Source organism: Vollenhovia emeryi, unplaced genomic scaffold (assembly GCF_000949405.1).
Source record: "Vollenhovia emeryi isolate VEMERY1.0 unplaced genomic scaffold, V.emery_V1.0 DF939351.1, whole genome shotgun sequence".
NCBI lineage: Eukaryota > Metazoa > Arthropoda > Insecta > Hymenoptera > Formicidae > Vollenhovia > Vollenhovia emeryi.
The window spans coordinates 5,634-30,272 of record NW_011967015.1 but is presented as its reverse complement, the minus strand read 5'-3'; the positions used below and the strand labels follow the sequence as shown (position 1 = coordinate 30,272).

At 36.2% G+C, this 24,639-nt stretch overlaps 3 protein-coding genes and 1 non-coding gene across 4 annotated transcripts; 1 reads left to right on the top strand and 3 right to left on the bottom strand.

Annotated features, from left to right (window-relative positions):
• Positions 1–950: 950 nt before the first annotated feature.
• Positions 951–1,973, bottom strand: LOC105558353. Its single transcript, XM_012005975.1, has one exon. It carries the CDS (start codon positions 1,971–1,973, stop codon positions 951–953), a length of 1,023 nt encoding a protein of 340 aa, XP_011861365.1.
• Positions 1,974–4,009: 2,036 nt separating this feature from the next.
• On the bottom strand, positions 4,010–10,567 carry LOC105558352 (ATP synthase subunit beta, mitochondrial-like). The gene is made up of 5 exons (XM_012005974.1): positions 10,301–10,567; positions 8,736–10,181; positions 4,628–4,646; positions 4,333–4,499; positions 4,010–4,102 (listed from the first exon to the last, which is right to left on the bottom strand). The coding sequence occupies exons 1-5, from the start codon at positions 10,565–10,567 to the stop codon at positions 4,010–4,012; spliced, it is 1,992 nt and encodes a 663-aa protein (XP_011861364.1).
• On the bottom strand, positions 4,883–4,955 carry Trnat-ugu. The gene has a single exon. It is a non-coding gene; the product is annotated as a tRNA-Thr (tRNA).
• Positions 10,568–16,799: 6,232 nt separating the features above from the next.
• Positions 16,800–18,413, top strand: LOC105558351 (ribonucleoside-diphosphate reductase large chain-like). The gene has a single exon (XM_012005973.1). The coding sequence runs from the start codon at positions 16,800–16,802 to the stop codon at positions 18,411–18,413; it is 1,614 nt and encodes a 537-aa protein (XP_011861363.1).
• Positions 18,414–24,639: the final 6,226 nt, after the last annotated feature.

Below are 24,639 nucleotides of genomic sequence, written 5' to 3'. Positions count from 1 at the left end.
TTACTATATTTGCAAATAGATACAATTTGAAATAATTTATACTATGAAGTTACGAAATGAGATCCCAGTGTCAGCTACTCGGATGACAAAGTGTGCTTCTGTCATCCTATGATAGCTCTAAAAAACCTGGATCCCAGTGTCTGGGCACTGGTATGACAAGAAAGGGGCTACTGGGATGACAGGAGAAGGAGGCTACTTGGATGACAGCAGATCACCTCTTCACAAAAATTTTATCAGCAATACGCATATCAATAATACTCCAATCGCTGAAAGTAAAATCAGTTGTATTGTGTAAGTGGTTTAAATAGTCCCATGCACTAGAAGGGTTATCTTCAGGCAGTTTCACTGTGGAATCGTTATCAAGTATGATATTCCATCTTCTATTCCCTATATAAGCAAAAGAAGAAATGTGGTCACTTAATTGAGTTTTACTCTCTAACACATCTCTAACAAATTCTAGGTTTGATAACGAGTTTTGTCCTGTAATTACAACAAGATCATCTACTGGATAGTCATCCACGATCACTTTGCCTTCGAAATCAATTACCGAGGTTTTGTTATTATCTTTCCAGAGAGCAAACGGTTTATGCTCATCTATATTAATATGTAGGGTATTGGGCAAAATTCTGTGAACTCTTACGTATTTTATCCATCTGCTTACGGATTGTATGTTACCGGCAAGTTTTGAAAGTGATATATACATGATAGGTTGCGTTCTATCTGTCAAACTTAGAATATCCTTTTTGTTTGTAAATTTATTGCCGCTCACGACTACTTCGTCGATTGAAAATCCACTACTGAGTAATAAACTAGATAGGCAGTCATTACAACAAGTAAAGTAGTAATTAAATCGATTTATTATTTTATCAAGTGAGCTGTAGAGTATTAGCGTAAGAAAAAGTGCTGTGATAATAACCAAGGCACACTTACGCAAAAAACTCCTTTGGCTTCTAGTAATACTGCTCAACATGACTTAAATCCCTAATATTTTTGTGCTGCAAACTATCTTCAATAATAATTTTAACTAATTCATTAAAATTGATTCCTTTTGCCAATTTTGCAATTTCTGGCACTAACGATAACTCAGTAAAGCCAGGATGTGTATTAATCTCAAGCATTTTTAAAGTGTTATTTTTGGGATTATAACGGAAATCTGAGCGGGAAATAGTTTTACAGCCTAAAAATTGATGAATTTTCAGTGCGTGTTCCAAGGTCATTTTATATATATTGTCAGAAATTTCAGCAGGAAATATATGTTCTGCAAATCCATCTGTATACTTTGCTTCATAATCATAGAATTTATTTTTTGGTCGTATTTCCATAGTGCCAATTGCTTCATCTAGCAATACAGCAGTATGTAACTCTATTCCTGGGACATATTCTTCTATGATCATCAAGTCTCTTGAATAGTCTTTTGTCATCCCAGTATTTGACACTGGGATCCATTTTTCTTTTTCCTGGTCACGCGCTGGAATAACACCAAATATGTTTTTTAATTTTAAGTAATCCTTATTTGAGAAAATTATGTGTACTCCGATACTTGAGCCTTCATTGATTGGTTTTAAGACATACGGATAATCAATTTTAATGTTATTTTTTAGTACATCTTCTCGATTAATTATGTAACCTTTTGGGGTATCAATGTTCAGGAACCGAAATATATGTTTGGATATTGCTTTATTCATGGCAACAGCAGAGGCCATGACTCCTGAGTGTGTATATTTTATACCTAAGATTTCCAATAAACCTTGAATACAGCCATCTTCACCATAAGGTCCATGCAGAGCTATAAAAGCAAGGCCCGGATTAATTTTTTTAAGCTTTTCAGCAATATTGCTGTCAACATCTATTTCTATTGCATTATATGAAAGGCTATCGAGCGCCTTCTTCACTGCTTTTCCGCTCATAAGCGACACTTCTCTCTCACAAGAAAACCCACCACTTAAAATTGCTATAGTTGGAATCATGGGCATTCTATGTTTTACTACATAGCATATATAAAAGATGCTCTTATCTTCAATAGAAAAAACGCTTTGAAAAATTCTATAGCTCTATCCTATGCATAACTGTACAGACATTGCAATTTGCAGGTGGTGTCATTCCAGTCTGGAATCCAGCTTTTTCATAATCATCAAAACGTTGTATTTTAACATAAAACGGCTACTTTTATACTTAATAAAATTCCTGAATCCCAGTACTGGAATGACATCATAGAGGCACTGCCCTTTTGGATGGAAACCAGTGTCAGCTACTTGCATGACACCACCTGCCACCTGCAAATTGCAATGTTTGTACGATTGTGCGTCACGCGCTGGAATGACAAAGAAGAGTGAGTTGCTAGTTTTTTATATGGTTATGCAAGGAGTTTAATCTTTTTTTTTAATATTATTCTAAATTTTCATCAAAATAAGTTGTTTTATCCTTTTTTTCCTTATACTCTTCTGCAGTATAGAGAGGTTGCTTTTTAGTTGTGATATTTGGCCATTTTTGTGAGTATTCTACATTTATATCGTAAAATAACTTGAAAGTTTTTTGTTCGCTGCTCAGCAACTCTTCATCTAGTTCTAAAATATCTTTTATGGAATCATCAGTTACAATTGCATCTACTGGACACTCAGGTATGCACACTCCGCAATCAATACATTCATCTGGGTTAATCACGAGCATGTTTTTACCTTCATAGAAGCAGTCAACGGGACATACTTCCACACAGTCCGTATATTTACATTTTATGCATTTATCTGTAACAAAATGCGTCATAAAACACTGTATATTTGCATTATCTTGGGTACACTAAATTGATAAGAAATTCAAGCCTTTTATGAAGATAAATAAATTGAACAACAAAGAATTAGAAGTATGGTTAAGCTTGGCTAGAACTATAGGACCAATAAAATTTTTTAGTATACTAAGAACACATGGATCGCTAGATGAGGTGCTAAAATATCTCAATAGGGTGGCTAATAATAAGGTGTATGGCATTCAAGATGCACGAGAAGAAATCAATAATGCAGAAAGAATTGGAGCTAAAATTATACCCGCATGTGACCCAGATTACCCTGATCTTTTAAGAAATATCTCTAGTTGTCCTCCTGTAATAACTGCGTTTGGTGATATATCATTATTAAGCCGTGAGATAATTGCAATAATCGGTGGGCGTAACTCTTCAATGAATGGAAGAAATTTTGCCAATAAGTTGGCACTTGATTTAAGCGAAGCTGGTTTTGTTATTGTTTCTGGACTTGCAAAAGGAATCGATACTGCAGCAAACAGTGTAATATACAAAAATCATCCCACTATTGCTGTTACAGCAAGCGGAATTGATGTGGTGTATCCAAAAGAGAATTTTGATCTATACAAAAAAATCACTGGGAACGGTGGGTTAGTAATTACTGAGCTTCCATTTGCTACTAAACCAAAGCCTCAATATTTTCCTCAAAGGAATCGAATTATATCTGGCCTATCGCTGGGTGTTGCAGTGATTGAAGCATCGAAACGTTCTGGCTCTCTAATAACAGCAGATTTTGCTTTAAATCAAGGGAGAGAGGTGTTTGCAGTTTCTGGTTTCCCTTTAGATTCACGCTGTAGTGGTAGTAATTATTTAATTAAAAACGGTGCTAAGCTTATCGAATCCGCTGATGACATAATAGAGAGTATTAGGTTTAGTTTACCTCCGCAGCAAAAAAACCTATTTGATGTTGAGCACCATTCTGTTAACCAAAAACAAGAAAAATTACAACAGGCAAAATCTGTTATAGTTGATCATATTAACTCTGTACCTGTTGATATAGATGAACTTATATTAGCAAGCGGACTTTCTACCAACATAGCCCTAATGGCTCTTTTAGAACTAGAGTTGGAAAACAGAATAGAGCGTTCACCAGGGAATAAAATATCGTTAATTTTCTAGATTACTTTAGCTATGTCGTTTTACTAGATGTTCGTACAGATATAGCTAAAGTGGCTTAGGTTTACCTACAACTTGAAAAACAACAAATTCGTCATTCCGCTACTCGTTAGCGGAATCTATGCTGAGATACCGCGATTCATTCGCGGTATGACGTAGGGAAATCTTTCTTGGGTTAGCTATATATGCTTGACACTGAAATGATGTCATTTGTCATAGGATTCTTAGTTGCTGATTTTAGAATTGATAAGAGAAAACTTTTTTTCAACTTGTTGTATAATTTTATAAAAGTGATCGAAATCTAAGCTTGCACTACCAATTAAAACTCCTGATAAATTTGAAATATTTAACAAATTTTCTATATTTTCTGAACTGACTGAACCACCATATATAATGTGTTTTTTACCAGTACACAATTTTATTACCTCTATCACCTCAGCAATTGCATCATTATTTGGCATATGACCTGTGCCTATTGCCCATATTGGCTCATATGCTATGGTATATTCACCGTGTGTTGGCAAGCGGTTTTTGCATTGATATTCTATTACTTCTTTTGTTTTTTCATTCTTATAATCTTCTGAATTTTCACCTACACAGATAATTGGGTGTAAGCCTGATTCTATTGCTATTTCCGACTTAAGTTTTATTTCACTATCTTTTTCATTGGCCCTTTCAGAATGCCCAAGTATTACGTAAGTACACCCTAGTTCTTTTAACATTTCTGCGCTAATTTCACCTGTGTAAGAACCGAACTTTTTATGATGGCAATTCTGTGCTCCTATATTAACATTATTGTTCAACTCTATACTGCTTGGAAATGATGTAAAAGGAGGGCAAATTACTAATTTAGAGGTAATTTCGTTGCTCTTGTTGTTAAGTTTGCCTATAAAGTCAACAAATGAAGAACGCATTCCATTCATTTTCCAATTTGCTACTATTAAAAAGGACATCAACTTTACTTATTAGTGAGAGTGCCGGCTGTCGGACTTGAACTGACAACCTCCTGATTACAAGTCAGGTGCTCTACCAATTAAGCTAAGCCGGCATAAACACATTAATAATATACAATTATCAATGGATTTTAGTCAACTGATTTTTAAAATACTATATAATGAAAATAATATGAGAAAATTTTTACTGAAGCCAAAAAAGAGTCTAGGGCAAAATTTTATTTTATCGAGTGAGATAACAAAAAAAATCGTCGCTTTAGCTGGTAGTCTGGAAAATTTTAATGTCATTGAAATTGGTCCTGGATATGGTGCATTAACAAGAGAAATATTGGTGCATAATCCAAAGTCTCTACTTTCTATAGAAAAAGATAGAGATTTAGTAAAGCACCATGACCAACTGCTAAATGAGCATCAAGGAAAGTATAGAATTATAGAAGAGGATGCACTGCATGTTACAGAAGAAGAGCTGATAGAGCGCCCAGTTAAAGTTATTGCTAACTTGCCTTACAATATCTCAGTAGTGTTATTTTTAAAGTGGTTAAATAATATAAAATTTTTTACGAGTTTGACATTAATGTTTCAAAAAGAGGTAGCAGATCGCATTACGGCAAGACCCAATTCTAAAGATTATGGTTCCTTATCAGTGCTAAGCCAGTTACTATGTGATATAAAAAAGGAATTTGATATTGAACCTAAAGAGTTTTTTCCAAGGCCAAAAGTACATTCTTCAGTAATTACAGTAAATCCTTTGCCTACCCCAAAGTTTGCAGTAAATTTGGAAACCTTAACAAGATTAATACGTGCCGTTTTTGCTCAAAGAAGAAAGATGCTGAGAAATAGCTTGCAAAATATAACGAACCACGCTGAAACTGTCCTTGAAAACGCTAAATTGAGTGGAAACGAACGTCCAGAAAACTTAACTATTGAGCAGTTTTGTTTGCTGGCAAATAATGTAGAATGCTTATTTTGCAAAAGCCCTATTGCAATTTAATTAATTGGCGTATAAGCTTTAAATAAAGCCTATGAAAAAAATGGAAGCTTGTTATTCGTTTGACGATATACTTCTTTTGCCAGCCTATTCTAATATATTGCCTTGCGATGCAGATACAAAAACTTATTTAACAAATAATATAGAACTCAATATCCCTCTCATATCCTCTGCAATGGATACTGTTACTGAATCGGGCTTTGCAATAGCTATTGCCCAACATGGAGGGATAGGTTGCATACATAAGAATTTATCAATAGATGAACAAGTTTTAGAAGTAAGAAGGGTGAAAAAATATGAAAGTTGGATCGTGTATAATCCAATCACGATTTCACCGGATAAAACAGTTGCGGAAGCAATTTCATTAATGAGAGAGCACAATTATTCTGGCATTCCTGTAGTCAATCAACGCAAGTTAGTTGGAATTTTAACTAACCGAGATGTGAGGTTTATTGAAGACCAGAACATGAATGTAAAAGTTTCCGAAGTGATGACAAAAGATAAGTTAGTGACAGTGCGGGAGCAGGGAGTGAATAGTGCCTCAGCAATGAAATTGTTGCATGAAAATAGAATAGAAAAGCTTTTGGTCGTAGATGAAAATTCTTGTTGTATAGGTTTAATTACGGTTAAAGACATTGAAAAATACAATAGATACCCAAATTCATGTAAAGACAGTAAAGGACGGCTCAGAGTTGCCGCTGCAATTGGCACTGGTAAAAAAGATGGTATAGAAAGATGTGAAGCTTTGATCGGAGAAGAAGTTGATGTAGTTGTTGTGGATACTGCTCACGGTCATTCCGAAAACGTTATCAATACCATTAGGGAAATAAAAAAGATGTATCCTAATACGCAATTAATTGGCGGAAACATTGCAACAAAGGAGGCTGCTGAAGCGTTGATTGATGCGGGTGTTGATGTAGTGAAGGTCGGAATAGGACCAGGATCAATCTGTACAACCAGAATAGTTACAGGTGTTGGTGTGCCACAATTCTCTGCAATCAAGAATGTTGCAGAGGCGTGTAGAGCAAGAAACGTCAGACTAATTGCTGATGGTGGGGTAAAATACTCAGGAGATGTTGCAAAAGCTATTGCAGCTGGTGCTGACTCTGTGATGATTGGTTCGATTTTTGCTGGCACTGACGAAAGCCCAGGTGAGATTATCATGTATAAGGGCAGAGCATATAAAGGCTATCGAGGAATGGGATCTATTAGTGCAATGAAGCGAGGCTCAGCTAGCCGTTATTTTCAAGATAAAGATTCAAAACTCAAATTAGTTCCACAAGGAGTGGAAGGAAGAGTTCCATTCAAAGGTCCAGCTTCAGGAGTAATCCATCAGTTGATTGGTGGATTGCAAGCTGCAATGGGGTATACTGGTAATAGGAATATAGAAGAGATGAAAAAAAATTGTAAATTTGTTACTATTACTGCATCAGGATTAAGAGAGAGTCATGCTCATGATATAGTCATTACACAAGAAGCTCCAAATTACGCTTATCAAGCGTCCAATTTGTCAACCGATTCAGAGTAGTGACCGTTTATTATTTTGTACCCCAGTCTTTTTCAAATATTGCTAGCCCTTGGTCAGTAAGTGGGTGATTGATTAATTGTCTAAGTACTTTTGCTGGCACAGTAATTGAATCAGCACCAAGCCTTGCAGCTTCTATTACATGTGCTGGGCTTCTCACTGATGCAACAAGAACTTTAGTATCAAAACCGTAATTAGAATATATAGTACATATATCTTCTATTAGCGATAAGCCATCATAGCTTATATCATCAAGGCGACCAACAAAAGGAGAAATAAAACAAGCACCGGCCTTAGCGGCAAGCAGTGCTTGTCCAGGAGAAAAACATAATGTGATGTTAACAGGTGTTTTATGCTCTGTCCACAACTTTTTACAAGAAATTAATCCTTCATATGTAAGGGGCAATTTTACCACAACATTATCAGCGATTTTCGCTAACTTAAGGCCTTCTTTAACCATATCTGCATGGTTATCTGCAACAACTTCAACACTAACAGGCCCCTTGATAATAGAGCATATTTCACGCACTAAATCCTCGTATTTATCTTTACGCCCGGACTTTACTATTAAAGAAGGATTAGTTGTTATGCCGTCAATGAACTCCTTTAGTTCTTTAATTTCATTTAAATCAACGCTATCAAGAAAAATTTCCATATTAATCTCCTATTAAAAAACTATCTTTACAAAACATTGTCATCTTTGAAGGCAAAAGTACAAAAATGGTGTTATCCCAGTGTCCGCTACAGAACTGTACGAACGTTCAGTAAGGCAAGGTGTCATTCCAGTGCATGACACTGGAATCCAGCTTATTTCATCATAGAAATTGTTTTCGACATATGTTCCTAGAATCCCTTGCCAATTGCATGATTTACAAATATTTTTACACCTAGATCCCAGTGTTACGCACTGGGATGACAAAAAAAGAGCCCCCTGAGCAAAAATCTTATAGCCACTTGAATGATAATTGACTTTTTGCCTAAAATAACTAAGAAAGAAATTTCTCATCAAGATAACTTAAATATATACTAATTCTCTTATTTTTAAACAATTTCTCACCATGAATTGCACGATCAAAAACCTGAATTTGACTTGTTATAATGCTACAATTATTATTTGCAACTTCTAATACGCCACTATCAATTACAACCTTCTTTTCTGTTTGGTTACTCATTTTAACAGTAATCATACCAGGCAATAAATAAATTAAGTAAGGAGCATGGTGAGCTAAAATCATAATCTCCCCTTCGAGCCCAGTTGCTGAAAGAGAAACCACTCCACTGAATGAAATTTGATCATCAGGAGAGAAAAATTGCATTTTAAAAATATTCATAATCTTTAACTTTTATTTAGCTTCAGCTTGCAGCCTTTTTTATTGCTTCATCTATATTCCCTACCATATAAAAAGCAGCCTCTGGTAAGTGATCATATTTACCTTCAACAATCTCTTTAAAACTGGAAACAGTATCAGAAAGTGAAACAAATTTACCAGGCATACCAGTAAATATTTCTGCAACGTGAAAAGGTTGAGAAAGAAATTTCTGAATCTTACGAGCCCTATCAACAATAATTTTATCTTCATCAGATAGCTCATCCATACCAAGTATTGCGATAATATCTTGCAGTGATTTATAAGTTTGCAATATACGTTTCACCTCAGAAGCTACCTTATAATGTTCTTCACCAATGATTTCAGCAGATAAAGACTGAGAAGTTGAATCAAGTGGATCAACAGCAGGGTATATTCCCATTTCAGCTATTTGCCTTGACAACACTGTGGTGGCATCAAGATGAGAGAATGTAGTTGCTGGGGCCGGATCAGTTAAATCGTCCGCAGGAACATATATAGCTTGCACAGAAGTAATAGAGCCAGAAGTTGTTGAAGCTATTCTTTCTTGCATTGCACCCATATCAGTTGCAAGGGTTGGCTGATAACCAACAGCTGACGGTATTCTTCCAAGTAAAGCAGAAATTTCAGAACCAGCTTGTGTAAAACGGAAGATATTATCCACAAAAAATAGAACATCTTGGTTTTCACGGTCACGAAAATACTCTGCCATAGTAAGTGCTGTTAAAGCAACTCTAGCCCTTGCTCCAGGAGGCTCATTCATCTGACCATAAACCAAAACAGCTTGAGATTTTTCATGCTCATTTATATTTATTACATTTGAAGTGATCATCTCGTGATAAAGATCGTTACCTTCACGCGTTCTCTCCCCTACCCCAGCAAACACAGAAAATCCTTTATGAGCTTTTGCTATATTATTAATTAATTCCATTATCAGGACTGTTTTACCAACACCGGCTCCACCAAATAAGCCAATTTTTCCTCCTTTAAGATAAGGTGCAAGAAGATCTATAACTTTTATTCCCGTAACTAAAACTTCTTCCTGTATTCTCTGTTCAGTAAAACTTGGAGGTGCTCTGTGTATAGGCTCTAAGTTATATTTTCCCTTCAGTGGACCGCACTCATCTATAAGCTCTCCAACAACATTAAAAATCCTTCCTAAAGTTGAACGCCCAATTGGCACCGATATTGGTGCACCTGTATCAACAAATTCATCCCCCCTTGACATGCCATCTGTGCTATCCATAGCAATACAACGAACTATATTGTCACCTATATGCTGCGAAACTTCTAAAACCAGCTCCTTATCATTATATTTTAGTTTGCTTTTTAAAGCATTAAATATTTTAGGCAATTCACCTTCAAATTTTATATCAACAACTGCTTGAGTTACCTTAATCGCTCTACCTATATTCATCTCTTTATTTTTATCACCTAACACTATAATTCCATAAAAGAACTTCTAAAGAAAATAAATCTTATATTATTAATAGAAATTTTGCAACATTAAAACGCTTACTAGTTGCGCTTCATTACAAACAATGCAAATGCATTTAATAGCCAAGTAATAACAAACAATACTAAGCTAAGCGCATAAGCAGCAAGAGTTTGCACACTATTGAAATCCTGATCTCCGGTAAGTAATGTAGCGATCTGCACGGTAATGGTAGTAACTGAATTAAGAGGGTTAAAAGTCAAATTTGCGTTGATTCCCACAGCCATTAGCACAATCATTGTTTCACCTATCACTCTTGAAATTGACAATAAAATTGCACTTAAAATTGTAGGCATTGCATAAGGTATTGTTATATGCCATATAGTTTCCGCTGGGGTTGCGCCAAGTGCCATGAAGCCATAACGCAAGCTTTTTGGAACAGATCTTATAGCATCTTCGAGTAAAGAAATAATAAAAGGAAGAATCATTATCCCAATCGATAAACCGGCAACTAAGGCACTTTCTGAGTGTATACTTAAACCAAAAAAATTTACTACCTGCTTTATAAAGAAAGACAAAAACACAACCGCGAAATATCCATATACAACCGTAGGAATAGCAGACAAAACTTGCAAAGTTGTATTAACAATATAACGCACTTTCTCACTCGCATATTCACTAATATATATTGCAGAAAATAAACCAAGCGGAACGACAACTAACATTGCTATAATAGTTATAAGTAATGTACCCACCAAAAGCGGCACTATACCAAAACATCCTATCTTCTCTTCATTGATAGTGACTACATTGTGGCCCCATTTCAAGCAAAACAAGAATTCTGAAATAGCTACTTTATTAAAAAAATTAATGGATTGAATAAAAATAGATAGCATTATAAATAAAGTGATAAAAAATGATATGGCCAAAGCCACAAATAACGAAAGTTTTATTATCTTATTTCTTTTATTTTTAAAGACAAAAGCAAGCATGAAAAAAAGTAATGCTATAGAAATAAAAGTTACAAAACAATTATTATAGAGTACTAACAACCAAGCTAGCATCCATACACAACTAAGATATAGATAAGATTTAACCTTATTTACTTCTTGAAACCTACTAAAACAAAATAAAAGGATTAGTAGGACAGGTATGACTATCACCAAATTCATTTTCCCATGCATCAAATTTTATTCTACGAAAATGTCATATAAGTTCACCATCATTTGACAATAAAGTAAAACAATTTAAAATAAATAATTATATTAATATAAAAACAATGAAGAGAACATTTCAACCAAAAAATTTGATAAGAAAGCGCAGACATGGATTTCGTTCACGTATGGCAACAAGAGCTGGAAGAAAAATCCTTAATAGGCGCCGTTTATTAGGGTGTAACAAATTATGCGCATAGTAAGTATAAAAAAAAAGATTTTTCCTTTGCTTTCAAAAATAAGTTAGCATTCAGCAGTCTTTTTTATCGTGGGCTTTATATATCACTGTACGCTATAAAAGAAAGAGAACCTGAAAAGTACACTCATACTATTAGAGTAGGTCTGGCTATCAGTAAAAAAGCCGGAAAAGCAGCAAAAAGAAATAAAATAAAAAGGCAATTACGAATGCTTGCTAAAATTAGCATTTTAAATATAAGCAATATAGGGCACTACTACATAATACTAACTCATAGAAACATTATACAAGCAAGCTATAAAAACTTACAAAAAGATCTAACTATTTGCTTAAAAAAGATAAAATAAAAAAAATCTCAATTAAAGTATTTACAACTATATTTTTTATGATAACATAAGCAAAATTTTTAAAATAGATTAATAGGTGTTTAATGGCAGGGGATATAACTAAAAATGAAGGCGTAATTCATACAAGTGAATACAGAGAAGGCTTCGATAGTTTTAAGAAGTCATTTAATCAAACACAATGGCTGGAAGCAATGAAACAAGGCCTATTTCTACAAAACAGGCAACCTGAGTCAAAAATGTTAAGCCCGAATGTAGAAGACTTGGTTAGTAAGAAAACAGAGGTTAGTTAAATAAAGAAATTTTTATAAACTTGGCAGCGACCTACTCTCCCTTTTCAAGTACCATCAGCGCTAAAAAGTTTCACTTCCGAGTTCGAGATGAGATCGGGTGGTTCATTTTTGCTATAGCCACCAAGTCAATAAAAATTTCTAACTTAACAATTTTAACTTAATATTTAACACTGCATACACACATATAGAAAGCAAATAAATCAATCAGGCTATTAGTACTAATTAGCTTCACATGTTACCATGCTTCCACACCTAGCCTATCAACGTGGTAGTCTTCCACGGCCTTAATTGGGAAATCTTTTTGAAGAGGGTTTCTTGCTTATATGCTTTCAGCAATTATCCCATCTATACATAGCCACCCAGCGATGCTATTGGCATAACAGCTGGTACACCAGAGGTATATCCATCTCGGTCCTCTCGTACTAGAGTCAGACCTTCTCAAATTTCCTTCACCCACGGCAGATAGAAACCGAACTGTCTCACGACGTTCTAAACCCAACTCACGTATCACTTTAATCGGCGAACAGCCGAACCCTTGGGACCTTCTTCAGCTCCAGGATGTGATGAGTCGACATCGAGGTGCCAAACGGTGTTGTCGCTATGAACGCTCGAACACCATCAGCCTGTTATCCCCGGCGTACCTTTTATCCGTTGAGCGATGACCCTTCCATACAGAATCACCGGATCACTATGACCGACTTTCGTCTCTGCTTGGCTTGTCAGCCTCGCAGTCAGGCAAGCTTATGCCATTATACTATCAAGCTGATTTCCGACCAGCTCTAGCTTACCTTCGCACGCCTCCGTTACTTTTTAGGAGGCGACCGCCCCAGTCAAACTACCCACCATACAATGTCCTAGTTCCAGATAATGAAACATAGTTAGATATCAAAAGTGTAAAGGGTGGTATCTCAAGATTGACTCCATTATAGCTAGCGCCATAACTTCAAAGTCTTCCACCTATCCTGCACATCACACTTTTAATAGCAATGTAAAGCTATAGTAAAGGTGCACGGGGTCTCTTCGTCTAACCGCGGGTACCCCGCATCTGCACGGGGAATTCAATTTCGCTGAAGTGATATTGGAGACAGTGGAGAAATCGTTACGCCATTCGTGCGGGTCGGAACTTACCCGACAAGGAATTTCGCTACCTTAGGACCGTCAGTGTTACGGCCGCCGTTTACTGGGGCTTCAATTTAGAGCTTGCACCCCTCCTATTAACCTTCCAGCACCGGGCAGGCGTCAGACCCTATACTTCCACTTACGTGTTTGCAGAGTCCTGTGTTTTTAGTAAACAGTCGCTACTCCCTATTTTGTGCCACCTACTCATAGTTGCCTAAAAGCAGGTTACCCTTCTTCCGAAGTTACAGGTATAATTTGCCGAGTTCCTTCAACATCATTCTTTCAACACCTTAGTATACTCTACTCATCCACCAGTGTCGGTTTGCGGTACGGCCTCATAAATATAAGTGCTATTTCCTGGAGCTTCTTTTAAGCATAGATCAATCCAATAAGATCTATACAAATACGAAACCCGTCACACTTAAGAGGTTTAGGAATATTAACCTAATTGCCATCGACTACCCCTTTACGGACTCGCCTTAGGAACCGACTAACCCTACGCAGATTAACTTAACGTAGGAACCCTTAGATTTTTGGTGAGAGTGTTTTTCACACTCTTTTACGCTACTTATGTCAGCATTCTCACTTCCGATATCTCCAGCAGTTTTCACAAACCACCTTCATAGACTTACGGAACGCTCCGCTACCGCGCCTATTGATCGAAATCAATAAGCACTCACATCTTCGGTATACAGCTTTAGCCCCGGTACATTTTCGGCGCAGAAAAACTTATTTAGACAAGTGAGCTGTTACGCTTTCTTTAAAGGATGGCTGCTTCCAAGCCAACCTCCTAGCTGTAATGGTTTTTCTACTTCCTTCCCCACTTAGCTGTAATTTTGGGACCTTAGATAGTGATCTGGGTTGTTTCCCTTTCCACCACGGACTTAGCACCCGTAGTGTGCCTGCTGTATAATTAATTGTTGGTATTCGGAGTTTAGTTAGATTTGGTAAGACGGTGAATCCCCCTAGTCTATCCAGTGCTCTACCCCCAACAACATACATACAACGCTCTACCTAAATAGATTTCGCGGAGAACCAGCTATTTCCAAGTTTGATTGGCCTTTCACCCCTAATCACAACTCATCCAATAATGTTGCAACATTAACTGGTTCGATCCTCCAGTGTGTTTTACCACACCTTCAATCTGGTCATGACTAGATCACTTGGTTTCGGGTCTAATCCATAAAACTAAAACGCCCTATTCAGACTTGCTTTCGCTACGCCTACACCTAACGGCTTAAGCTTGCTTCATAGATTAACTCGCTGACCCATTATGCAAAAGGTACGCTGTCACTCTAAATATCAATAAATTGATATAGAGCTCCAACTGTTTGTAAGCACTTGATTTCAGATTCTATTTCACTCCCCTCCCGGGGTTCTTTTCACCTTTCCCTCACGGTACTTGTTCACTATCGGTCGTTAAGTAGTATTTAGGCTTGGAGGATGGTCCCCCCATATTCAAACAGGATTTCACGTGCCCCGCTCTACTCAAGGATTTAAAAACTTTCTACTTATACAGGACTATCACCTTCTATGGTTACTATTTCCAGAGTATTCTAATTCTTATTCTTAAATCACTAGCCTTTTCCGCTTTCGCTCGTCACTACTAACAGAATCTCGGTTGATTTCTTTTCCTTTGGCTACTTAGATATTTCAGTTCACCAAGTTTGCTTTACATACTTAGTATGTAATAACTAGCTAAGCTAGTTGGGTTTCCCCATTCGGAAATCTGCGGATCAAAATTTGTTGACAATTCCCCACAGCTTATCGCAGCCTGCCACGTCCTTCATCGCCTCTTAACGCCAAGGCATCCATCAAGTGCTCTTAATAATTTATTTATCCGACTATATGCAGAATATGCAGAGTTAAATATTATTAAAATTGAATTGAGATTAAATTAATCTCTACCATAAAACTTGTCAAACATCTAAAAACTAAATTAATCTTTTATATATTATAACCTAACAAATAATATGTCAACGCCTTTTTGCACAAAACATTTACTCATATTATCAACAGTAATATACTAGCAATCCTAAACAGTACAATCTGAGAAATACGCGGTAAACTTATATATACAGTAAAAATTAATGAAAAAGATATTTTGTAAGATAAAATGTGTTAAAATCAATTGCCTAAAAATGATAATGAACATTCGGAGTATTTCTAATGTATGAAAAGTAATCTCTCTTTTATAAAAAATGTTGCTTTAAATTGTATGTCTAAGCTTATTGGCGTATTAAATATTAAGAAAGTAAAACACTTCATTGTGAATAAATATAATACTCTTCATAAAGAAATGACAGTGCTTCTTAAAAAATCTAAGAACCTGTTAAACACCAACATTGAAATCGGTTTATATCACTTTTATAAAGGTAGCATATCAGATGCAAAGTTACGATTTTGGTTAATTAGCATATTTTACCCCCATTTACCCATAGTCTGGTATAACATCGGAAGGTGTCATTTTGCGGTAGGGAATACTAACAAAGCTTATAATTATTTAACACAGACACTAAAATTAGATAGTGATCACGAGGAGGCATCTTACTATATAAAAAAAATGACAAACTCAGCGCCTATTACAGAATTGCCAAAAAACCTCATAAGACAATATTTTGATTACACAGGTGAATATTTTGTTGAGCATTGGTTGATTGCTAAACAGTATAGAGGGCATGAACTTGTACACATGATAATTACAAAAATCTTCAACAACTCTACTTCTGAGCTCAATATACTTGACCTTGGTTGTGGAACTGGAATATGTGGTCATTTCTTGAAAATAAATAGTACTGGAAGCCACATAACAGGAATTGACATTTCAAGTAGAATGCTAAATATCGCAAGAGGGTGCTTTATAAAAGGTAAGCCTGTTTACAATGAATTAATACATATGGAAATGAAAGAGTTTCTTAAACAAGAGAAAAACCAGCAGTATGATGTAATTATCTTTGCTGAAGTGCTACATTATCTACATGACTTTCAAGAAGAATTGGAATTAGCAAAAAGATCTACGAGCAAAAAAGGGGTTATTATATGTTTAATAAGAAGAAAGGAAGGTGAAGGTATTGACTTTGTAAACAAAGGAGACTATTTTCGTCACTCAGAAAGTTATGTTCAACATGTTGCAAAAAAAATAAATATGCAGATAAGTTATATGAGTTACTGTAAAATATATGGCAGTCAGGTTGACGGTATCTTGTTTGCACTACAGCATCAACAAGAAAATCCGAAAAACCTAACTTAAAAATCGCTCAAAGTGGCTTTTAAGTATCTATATATAATAAAAGAATAAAAGGAACTTTATGAATAACATTACTATTAATTACGCAAAGGATAGCAAATTAACCGATTTTGGAAAAGCAGTTCTATCAGACAGGTATTTAATAGAAAATGAAAGTTACCAAGACCTCTTTGCACGTATTGCTAATTACTATTCTGATAATAAAGAACATGCGCAGCGTCTTTATGACTACATGAGCAACTTGTGGTTCATGCCTTCAACACCAATACTCAGCAATGGTGCCACCAAGAGAGGGTTGCCTATATCTTGCTTTCTTAATGAAACCGAAGACAGCTTGCAGGGAATAGTTGACTTATGGAATGAAAATGTTTGGCTTGCTGCACGTGGAGGAGGCATAGGTAGTTATTGGGGAAATTTACGTTCAATTGGTGAAAGTGTAAAAGGTAGTGGTAAAACATCAGGAATTGTACCATTTATTGTGGTGCAAAATGCTCTAACGCTCGCAATTAGTCAGGGATCCTTAAGGCGAGGAAGTTCAGCAGTCTATCTTCCTGTATCTCATCCGGAGATAGAAGAGTTTCTGGATTTGCGCAAGCCAACAGGCGGTGACCCAAATCGCAAAGCGTTAAATATACATCATGCTGTAATAGTAACAGATAAATTTATGCAGGCTGTTGAGAATGATCAAGAATGGAATTTAATAAGCCCTCACAACAATAAGGTTATTTCAACTGTAAAAGCGCGGGATATATGGATCAAAATATTAACAGCAAGGGTTGAAACTGGAGAACCTTACATTATTTTCCTTGATGCAACAAATAACAATAAGCCAGAATCTTACAAAAAGCTCAACTTAGACATCAAGATGTCAAATCTATGCAGTGAAATAACTTTAACTACAGGTTATGATCACCTGAATAAGTCACGCACTGCTGTGTGTTGTCTATCATCCGTAAACCTTGAGTACTACGAAGAATGGAAAGACAATAAACTCTTCATAGAAGATATAATGCGCTTTCTTGATAATGTATTGGAAGATTTTATAAATAAAGCACCGAATGAAATGCAGCGAGCAAAATATTCTGCAGCCAGAGAACGCAGTATTGGTTTTGGCGTGATGGGCTTTCACTCATTTTTACAAAGCAAAATGGTTCCTTTTGAATCAGTAACAGCACAACAATGGAATAAAAAAATATTTAAGTATTTACGCGAGCAAGCAGATATAGTTTCTAAAAAATTAGCAGAGGAAAAGGGGGCATGTCCTGATGCCAAAGAAGTTGATCTAATGGAAAGGTTTACACACAAGCTCGCTATTGCTCCAACTGCCTCAATCTCCATTATTGCAGGCAATACCTCTCCTGGAATAGAGCCATATGCAGCAAACGTATTCATACAAAAGACACTTACAGGCTCATTTGTAGTGCGAAATAAATTCTTGCAAAAACTATTAGCAGAAAAAAATCAAGACAATGATAAAATATGGTCTTCAATTTCAACAAACGAGGGTTCTGTTCAGCACTTAGATTTTCTTAGTGAGCATGAAAAATTGACATTTAAAACAGCGTACGAGCTTGACCAAAGATGGATTATAGAACATGCAAGTGATAGAACTTCGCATATTTGTCAATCTCAATCAGTAAATCTGTTCTTACCTGCCAACGTACATAAACGTTACTTGCACAAGATACACATGCTTGCTTGGAAAAAAGGATTGAAGAGCTTATATTACTGCAGATCACAATCAATGCAGAGAGCTGATAAGGTCTCGCATGACATATTCAAAAAAAGTGAAATATTGCAACACAAAACAGATATTGACTACGATGAATGTTTGTCATGCCAATAGCGACCTTATTCAAAAAAAGTAGAGAGAAAGTTAAGCAAATGGGAAGGAAATATAATAGACTTCTTGCATAACCATATAACATTGGGAATAGACGAAAAAACTTACTTGACAAACTCCGCAAGCCCCCTTATTGTAGTATTAAGGGTATTTATGACTCAAAACTTGTTTTTGACCTGCAGGCTCAATGACAAAATTCAGTAAAAAACTCAGAGTATTTATTGGCGGATTACATAAAATTATAGCGGCTGCATGTCTTTTTATTTTTTCTACATTCAGCCAAATCGCGCTTAAACTAAGCGTCAGCACATTATTACAGCGCCACTTACAGTAATATAGAGTCAAAACTCGCTACTCGGGGCTTCTTTTGCCTTTTTTTTCATTTGGTAAATTTCTTAATGTTTGTAACTAAACGACAACCGTCATCCCTGTAAAGGTCAAGTATCCCGCTGCGTGTTAGCGGATGAGATACCGCGAATGAATCGCGGTATGACGGTCTGCGGCGGTATGATGGTTAAGTGGGGTGTCATCCCAGTGCTTGACACTGGGATCCAGAAGACTTAATTTTAACCAAATAATAAAGGCTAGATCCCAGTGTCAAGCACTGGGATAACGAGAAAGGAGCACTGGAATGACATCATAGGGGCTACTCGGATGACACCATTTACAACCACTCTCCTACCCTTTCTAGCTGTTTATAGCTGTTAAATCTCAGGAATTTATCAAAATATGGAGAGGCAATAAAAGGTATGGAATTACTTAAATAATTAGATAAAAAACCAGGCAGATCATTTTTTAATTCTTGCATTTTGTATCTATAATTTTGTATAGAAACAACTTTTATTTTATCATAATCAAGCTTCCAATAAGCAAGTTCTGAGACTTCTCTTTTTGTTATATGTTCTACCGCTAAGGCTTGTAAAATTAATTGCGGAAAAAATCCCGACATTACTTCTTCATTGGAAGGTGGTGTACCAAGCTTATAGTCTATAATTGCCACTTGCCCACTTGGTAAATACTCAACTCTATCACATCTTGCTGTCAGTAAAATTTCTTGTGGGATCAGATCTCTATTCGTCATCCAAGCAGTTTCATACTGATCACAAGAAATATAGATTCCAGCGTCACGCGCTGGAATGACACCAATATGGAATATCGGACAGGTAAAACTCTTTTCCAACTCAACATAATTGCTTCGAGTTTTATCAAGTTCGACAAAAGATTGAATTACCCTCTGTAGTCTTATCCACCACATATTTGAAAAATTAAATTGACTAGTTGAGAACATTTCTCGTGCAATGCTCATCAGCGACTTTTTGTTGCGTAAATATCTTGCAAGAATGTTGTGTACCATAGTGCCAAATTCCAACATTGATGGCTTAAAATTCAAATCTCTTAATTGTTTAAGGCCCAGTATATATTCAATGTAAAATGAATAAGGGTTGCGGATTAGCTTTTCTATTGCACTGCAAGACATCACCTGCATTTTTTCTTTTCTAACTTCGGTTTGAGGTTTTGGCATAGGCTGAGTACATGGAACAGTACATTCAGGCGTATTTAATACCCTCAGCCAATCACGATACGGCTGTTTCCCTTCCTTAAGCAGAATTTCCAAACGCTGCAATAGAATTGGTTTTCTATGGCTTAGCGATCTTGTAATATAAACCTTACTTGCACAAAACAAATTGTGTAAAGTATAAAAAAAATACCCCTGCTCTTCTTGCGCAGAAGGAAGGTTAAATTTTTCTCTCGTAAGTGCATTCAAAAGCGGACTTTGAAAGCTTGGCGCTTCATTAAACCCAGCGAGTATTACAACCTTGTTGTGATATAAGCTGAATTTATTCAAATCATTTGCTACAGAAAAAAACTCTTTCTCTAAAAATAAGGTCAGAATTTGGCTATATAACTCTAAGGAGCATTTAATTTCTACACCCTCACATGCATTTGAGAAATTACAGGTAAAATTACCTATTTCACTATTTAGCTCTGAAAAATTTATACCAGATAATATATTAATACACTGCAAATGAGTTGCCACTACATCAGAAATAGAGCAATTTATAGAGTTAAGTAAAAGATTAAGTACAGCTTCTAACCTATTGATAATAACTAATATATCTTCTTTGTATTTTAGCTTTTTATAGGTATTAATAGCATCTATAATATCTTTAAGGCCATTTGTACTAAAGTTGCGTAATATCTCTATTTCAAATTCAGATAAAATCCGAGAGTACTCTTCTTGAGTGTAACCAAAAGTCACTAGCCTATGTTTAAGGAGCGAAAGTAATGACACACTGTTCCAATTTGAAGTCAAAACTTCGATACTATAAAGTAGGAGCGTTATATAAGGATAATTTTCCGGTATAGCACTGTGTTGCCTTGATAAACATGCTATACGAGCTGCAAGTAATTTATCAAAGACAACCAAAGAAACGTTTTCATAACCTTCATTCTCTATAATTAATGATGTCACTTGTGCTTCTTCCTCTCTGGAATCACAAGTGATGACTTCAATATTTCCAATTGATCTACCACCAACTTTGCTCAGGTCGGCAGTTGTATCAAAGACATAATCTAGCTCAGGACTTCCTGTCATCCCAGCCCTCTGATTTTTAGTGTACGAACATTGTAATTTGCAGGTAATTTGAGTAGTAGATGGTGTCATTCCAGTGCTTGACACTGGAATCCAGTTTCTATTGTACAGCCACCTGGTGCGCTCATTTAAAGTTAAGTTTTCTGGATCCCAGTGTCTGGGCACTGGAGAACACGCTTCTGGCAGAAAACTTACATCCTCTCTGCCTATACTTAAATAACCTAGCAGATCTTTCAGGCAATATTGATAATGTTTTTTATCAAGTGATTGCCAATCTTTCTCTTTAATTTTCAAATTCAGATTAGGCAAAATTATTTTTCCAAACGGCAGGTCATATATAGCCTTAATTAACGACTTATCCTTTCCAATTCCAACAAAGATTATATTTTGGTCTTTTTGTAAAGAGATTATCATATTGTTTATGTAATCACTCTTATGTTCTAATATATCTACTACTCCTAAATCTTTTAAAATTTTACTCCATGTTTCAATAAGTAAATTTATGAAACTCTCTATTTTTTTTGAATGTTCATCGAATTGATAACAATCCGTTGTTTGGGTAGATTGAATTTTATCAAGCAATGATGGCAGGCTATAAGTTAAATCAATTGGGAAATTATCATTATTTTTTCTATTCCATTCCAATATGAATTGAATGAGTAGCAGCGTCCTCTTTGTTGGATTGATAACTTTAACTCTATCAAGATTTAATATTAAATCCTCCTCATCAACGTTCTCTAGCGAAACTATCTCTGGCAAAATTATGCATTTTTTAGCGTTATAATTCTTGAACGCACTCAGCAGCGCTATTACATCCCTTTTGCAGGGAAGTATGATCTTTATCTCGGGAATTTTTTCTCTTTCATATTCAGAAAATATGTGCTGAACCAGCACATCAAAAAGGGATTCATCCACATGAACAGTAAAAACTCTTCCCACTAACAGTAACAATTAATACAATACTTTTATTGTATAGAAATTATTTAAAATATAAATGTGCTCGCAGTTTCTTATGCTATGATATATTAAAGTCTTTCACAATGTTACATGGCAAACATCAGAATAGAAGTTTTAAATAAATGTGAACAAGTTGGCCGCAGAAGGGTAGTTAATGTTTACTTGATTTACATAAGCAAAGAATTACCATCAAAATTACATGAAGAAATTTGTGGGCTATTTTATAATAAAGTCATACAAGACTGCCGTTATTATTCCTACAATAAAAACCTTGAAGAAGTTCAATATAACTTCATAGAACCACAAGCAAAGTGGGGCTTGGAGATAAGCTTTTTACCTGGCATGACCGACAATGTAGGCAACACAGCAAAACAAATTATTACAGAATATTTAATAAGCAAAGGCTATATCGATCCATCTGTCATGCAAATTTCCCCCTCTGTCATTCCAGCGCGTGACGCTGGAATCTATAGATCCCAGTGTCAGGGCACTGGGATGACGGACGAAAGGGCTGGAATGACACCAATTGAGATCAAAGCAAGAAGTTCAAAATTGATTCTAAGTCAAGGAAATTTGCCAACTGAAGATGATATAAAACAAGAATTCAACCCTATCACTGAGTATTGCACACTTATCTGTAAGAACTATAGCTGGAAATATTATGGTAAATCGAATACAACACCTGGTGTCATCCCAGTGCCCCGACACTGGGATCCAGAAAATTTCAAGCAGTTGTATAATGAAAACTGGATTCCAGTGTCAAGCACTGGAATGACAAGAGAGGGCACTGGGATGACAGAAGAGAGCACTGGAATGACATCAGGTAGTAATGGGGCGAAATCTGTTGACCTCAATGTGAGTGACCAAGAGCTCGAAAAGATCAGCAGAGATGGAATCAATGGTAATGGCACTTTAGGGCTTTCTTCCGCAGCAATGAAAGCTATAAAGGATTACTTTAAAAAACTCGGTAGAAATCCATATGATATTGAACTTGAGTCTCTGGCACAGACTTGGTCTGAACATTGTAAACACAATATTTTTTGCTCCCCTATTGATGAAATAAAAGACGGTCTATATGCTCATTATATTAAGCGTGCAACACGTGAGATAAATTCTGACATATGCGTGTCAGTTTTCTCCGACAATGCAGGAGGAATAATTTTTGATGACGATTACTTGATTGTAGATAAAGTTGAAACTCACAATAGCCCTTCAGCTCTTGATCCATTTGGTGGAGCAATGACCGGAGTGCTTGGAGTTAATCGTGATATAGTGGGTTTCGGGAAAGGCGCGGAGCCTATAATGAATACCTATTATTTCTGCTTTGCCAAAGAAGCAAAAGGCAAATTTTATAGGGATAAAAAGCGCACTGATGAGATCTTACCGCCAAAATATATAATGAAAGAAGTGATTCACGGTGTTAATGTTGCTGGTAATTGCTCTGGTATTCCAACACAACTTGGATCAGTATATTTTGACGATAGATTTTGTGGAAAGCCGTTAGTCTTTGTTGGCAGCGTAGGAATTATTCCGCGCAATATAAATAATGTACCTTCACACATCAAAGGGCCTAAAAACGGCGATAAAATCGTAATTATTGGTGGAAGAGTTGGAAGGGACGGAATTCACGGTGCAACTTTTTCTTCAGAGGCATTGTCGGGAAACAGCCCTTCAACAATTGTGCAAATTGGTGACCCTATAACACAAAAAAAATTATCCAACGCCGTCGTAGAAGCAAGAGATCTTGGTCTTTATAATGCAATAACGGATAATGGAGCAGGTGGTCTATCATCGTCCATCGGTGAAATGGGGAAGGACGGGTTCGAAGTTGATTTGAGCAAGGTTCTCCTTAAAAACGATGGTATGGCTCCGTGGGAAATATGGATATCAGAATCACAAGAGAGAATGACCTTAGCAGTGCCAGAAGAAAATCTTCCTATGTTTAAGCAAATCATGAAAAAACATGATGTGGAGGCTTGTGTGATTGGAGAGTTTAACGAAAGTGGTAAAGCTGTTGTTAAATGTCCTGAAGGGAAAGTAATAATGGACATCGAAACTGAATTTCTGCATGACGGTAATCCCAAAGTGCATTTACAGACGAAACCGTGGTCTAAGGAGTCTGCTGTATCCTTTCCTGTCATCCCAGTGCTTGACACTGGGATCCAGCAGGTAAAGCCTGCAAACATTTTACGCCAAAACTCATCTAATAGTGGAATTGAATGTGAAATGGATTCCAGTGTCAGCTACTTGCATGACACCCTTTGCGTGTCAGCTACTTGCATGACATCAAGCCAAGAAACTGAACTAAAAGAAATGCTGAGCAGACCAAACATTTGCAGCAAAGAGTTCATAGTGGTGCAATATGACCATGAGGTTCAAGGATCGTCAATATTGAAACCACTGCAAGGCAAGGGAAGAGTGTGCAGCGAAGCTATCGTCTCAAGGCCAATTCTTTCTTCAAATAAAGGTGTTGTAAAATCGCAAGGATTTGGCTCAAGTTATGGAGAAATTGACACTTATCACATGGCAGCATGTGCGATTGACACTGCCATACGCAACTACGTAGCTGCAGGAGGAAATATAAATCATCTAGCGTTGCTCGATAATTTTTGCTGGTGTGATGCTTATAATCCAGAAAGGCTATGGCAGCTAAAGAAAGCTGCGGAGGCTTGTTACGAC

Bases quoted from the DNA above. Each gene is read 5' to 3' on its own strand.
- LOC105558353 (XM_012005975.1), bottom strand. From the start codon at position 1,973: ATGCCCATGATTCCAACTATAGCAATTTTAAGTGGTGGGTTTTCTTGT.
- LOC105558352 (XM_012005974.1), bottom strand. From the start codon at position 10,567: ATGGCACTTGGCGCAACCCCAGCGGAAACTATATGGCATATAACAATA. The intron at 10,182-10,300 runs GTATTGTTTGTT...TATTTTCTTTAG, and splicing joins CTGCTTATGCGCTTAGCTTA to AAGTTCTTTTATGGAATTAT. The intron at 4,103-4,332 runs GTAATAAAATTG...ACATCATTTCAG, and splicing joins CAATTGCTGAGGTGATAGAG to TGTCAAGCATATATAGCTAA.
- LOC105558351 (XM_012005973.1), top strand. From the start codon at position 16,800: ATGAGCAACTTGTGGTTCATGCCTTCAACACCAATACTCAGCAATGGT.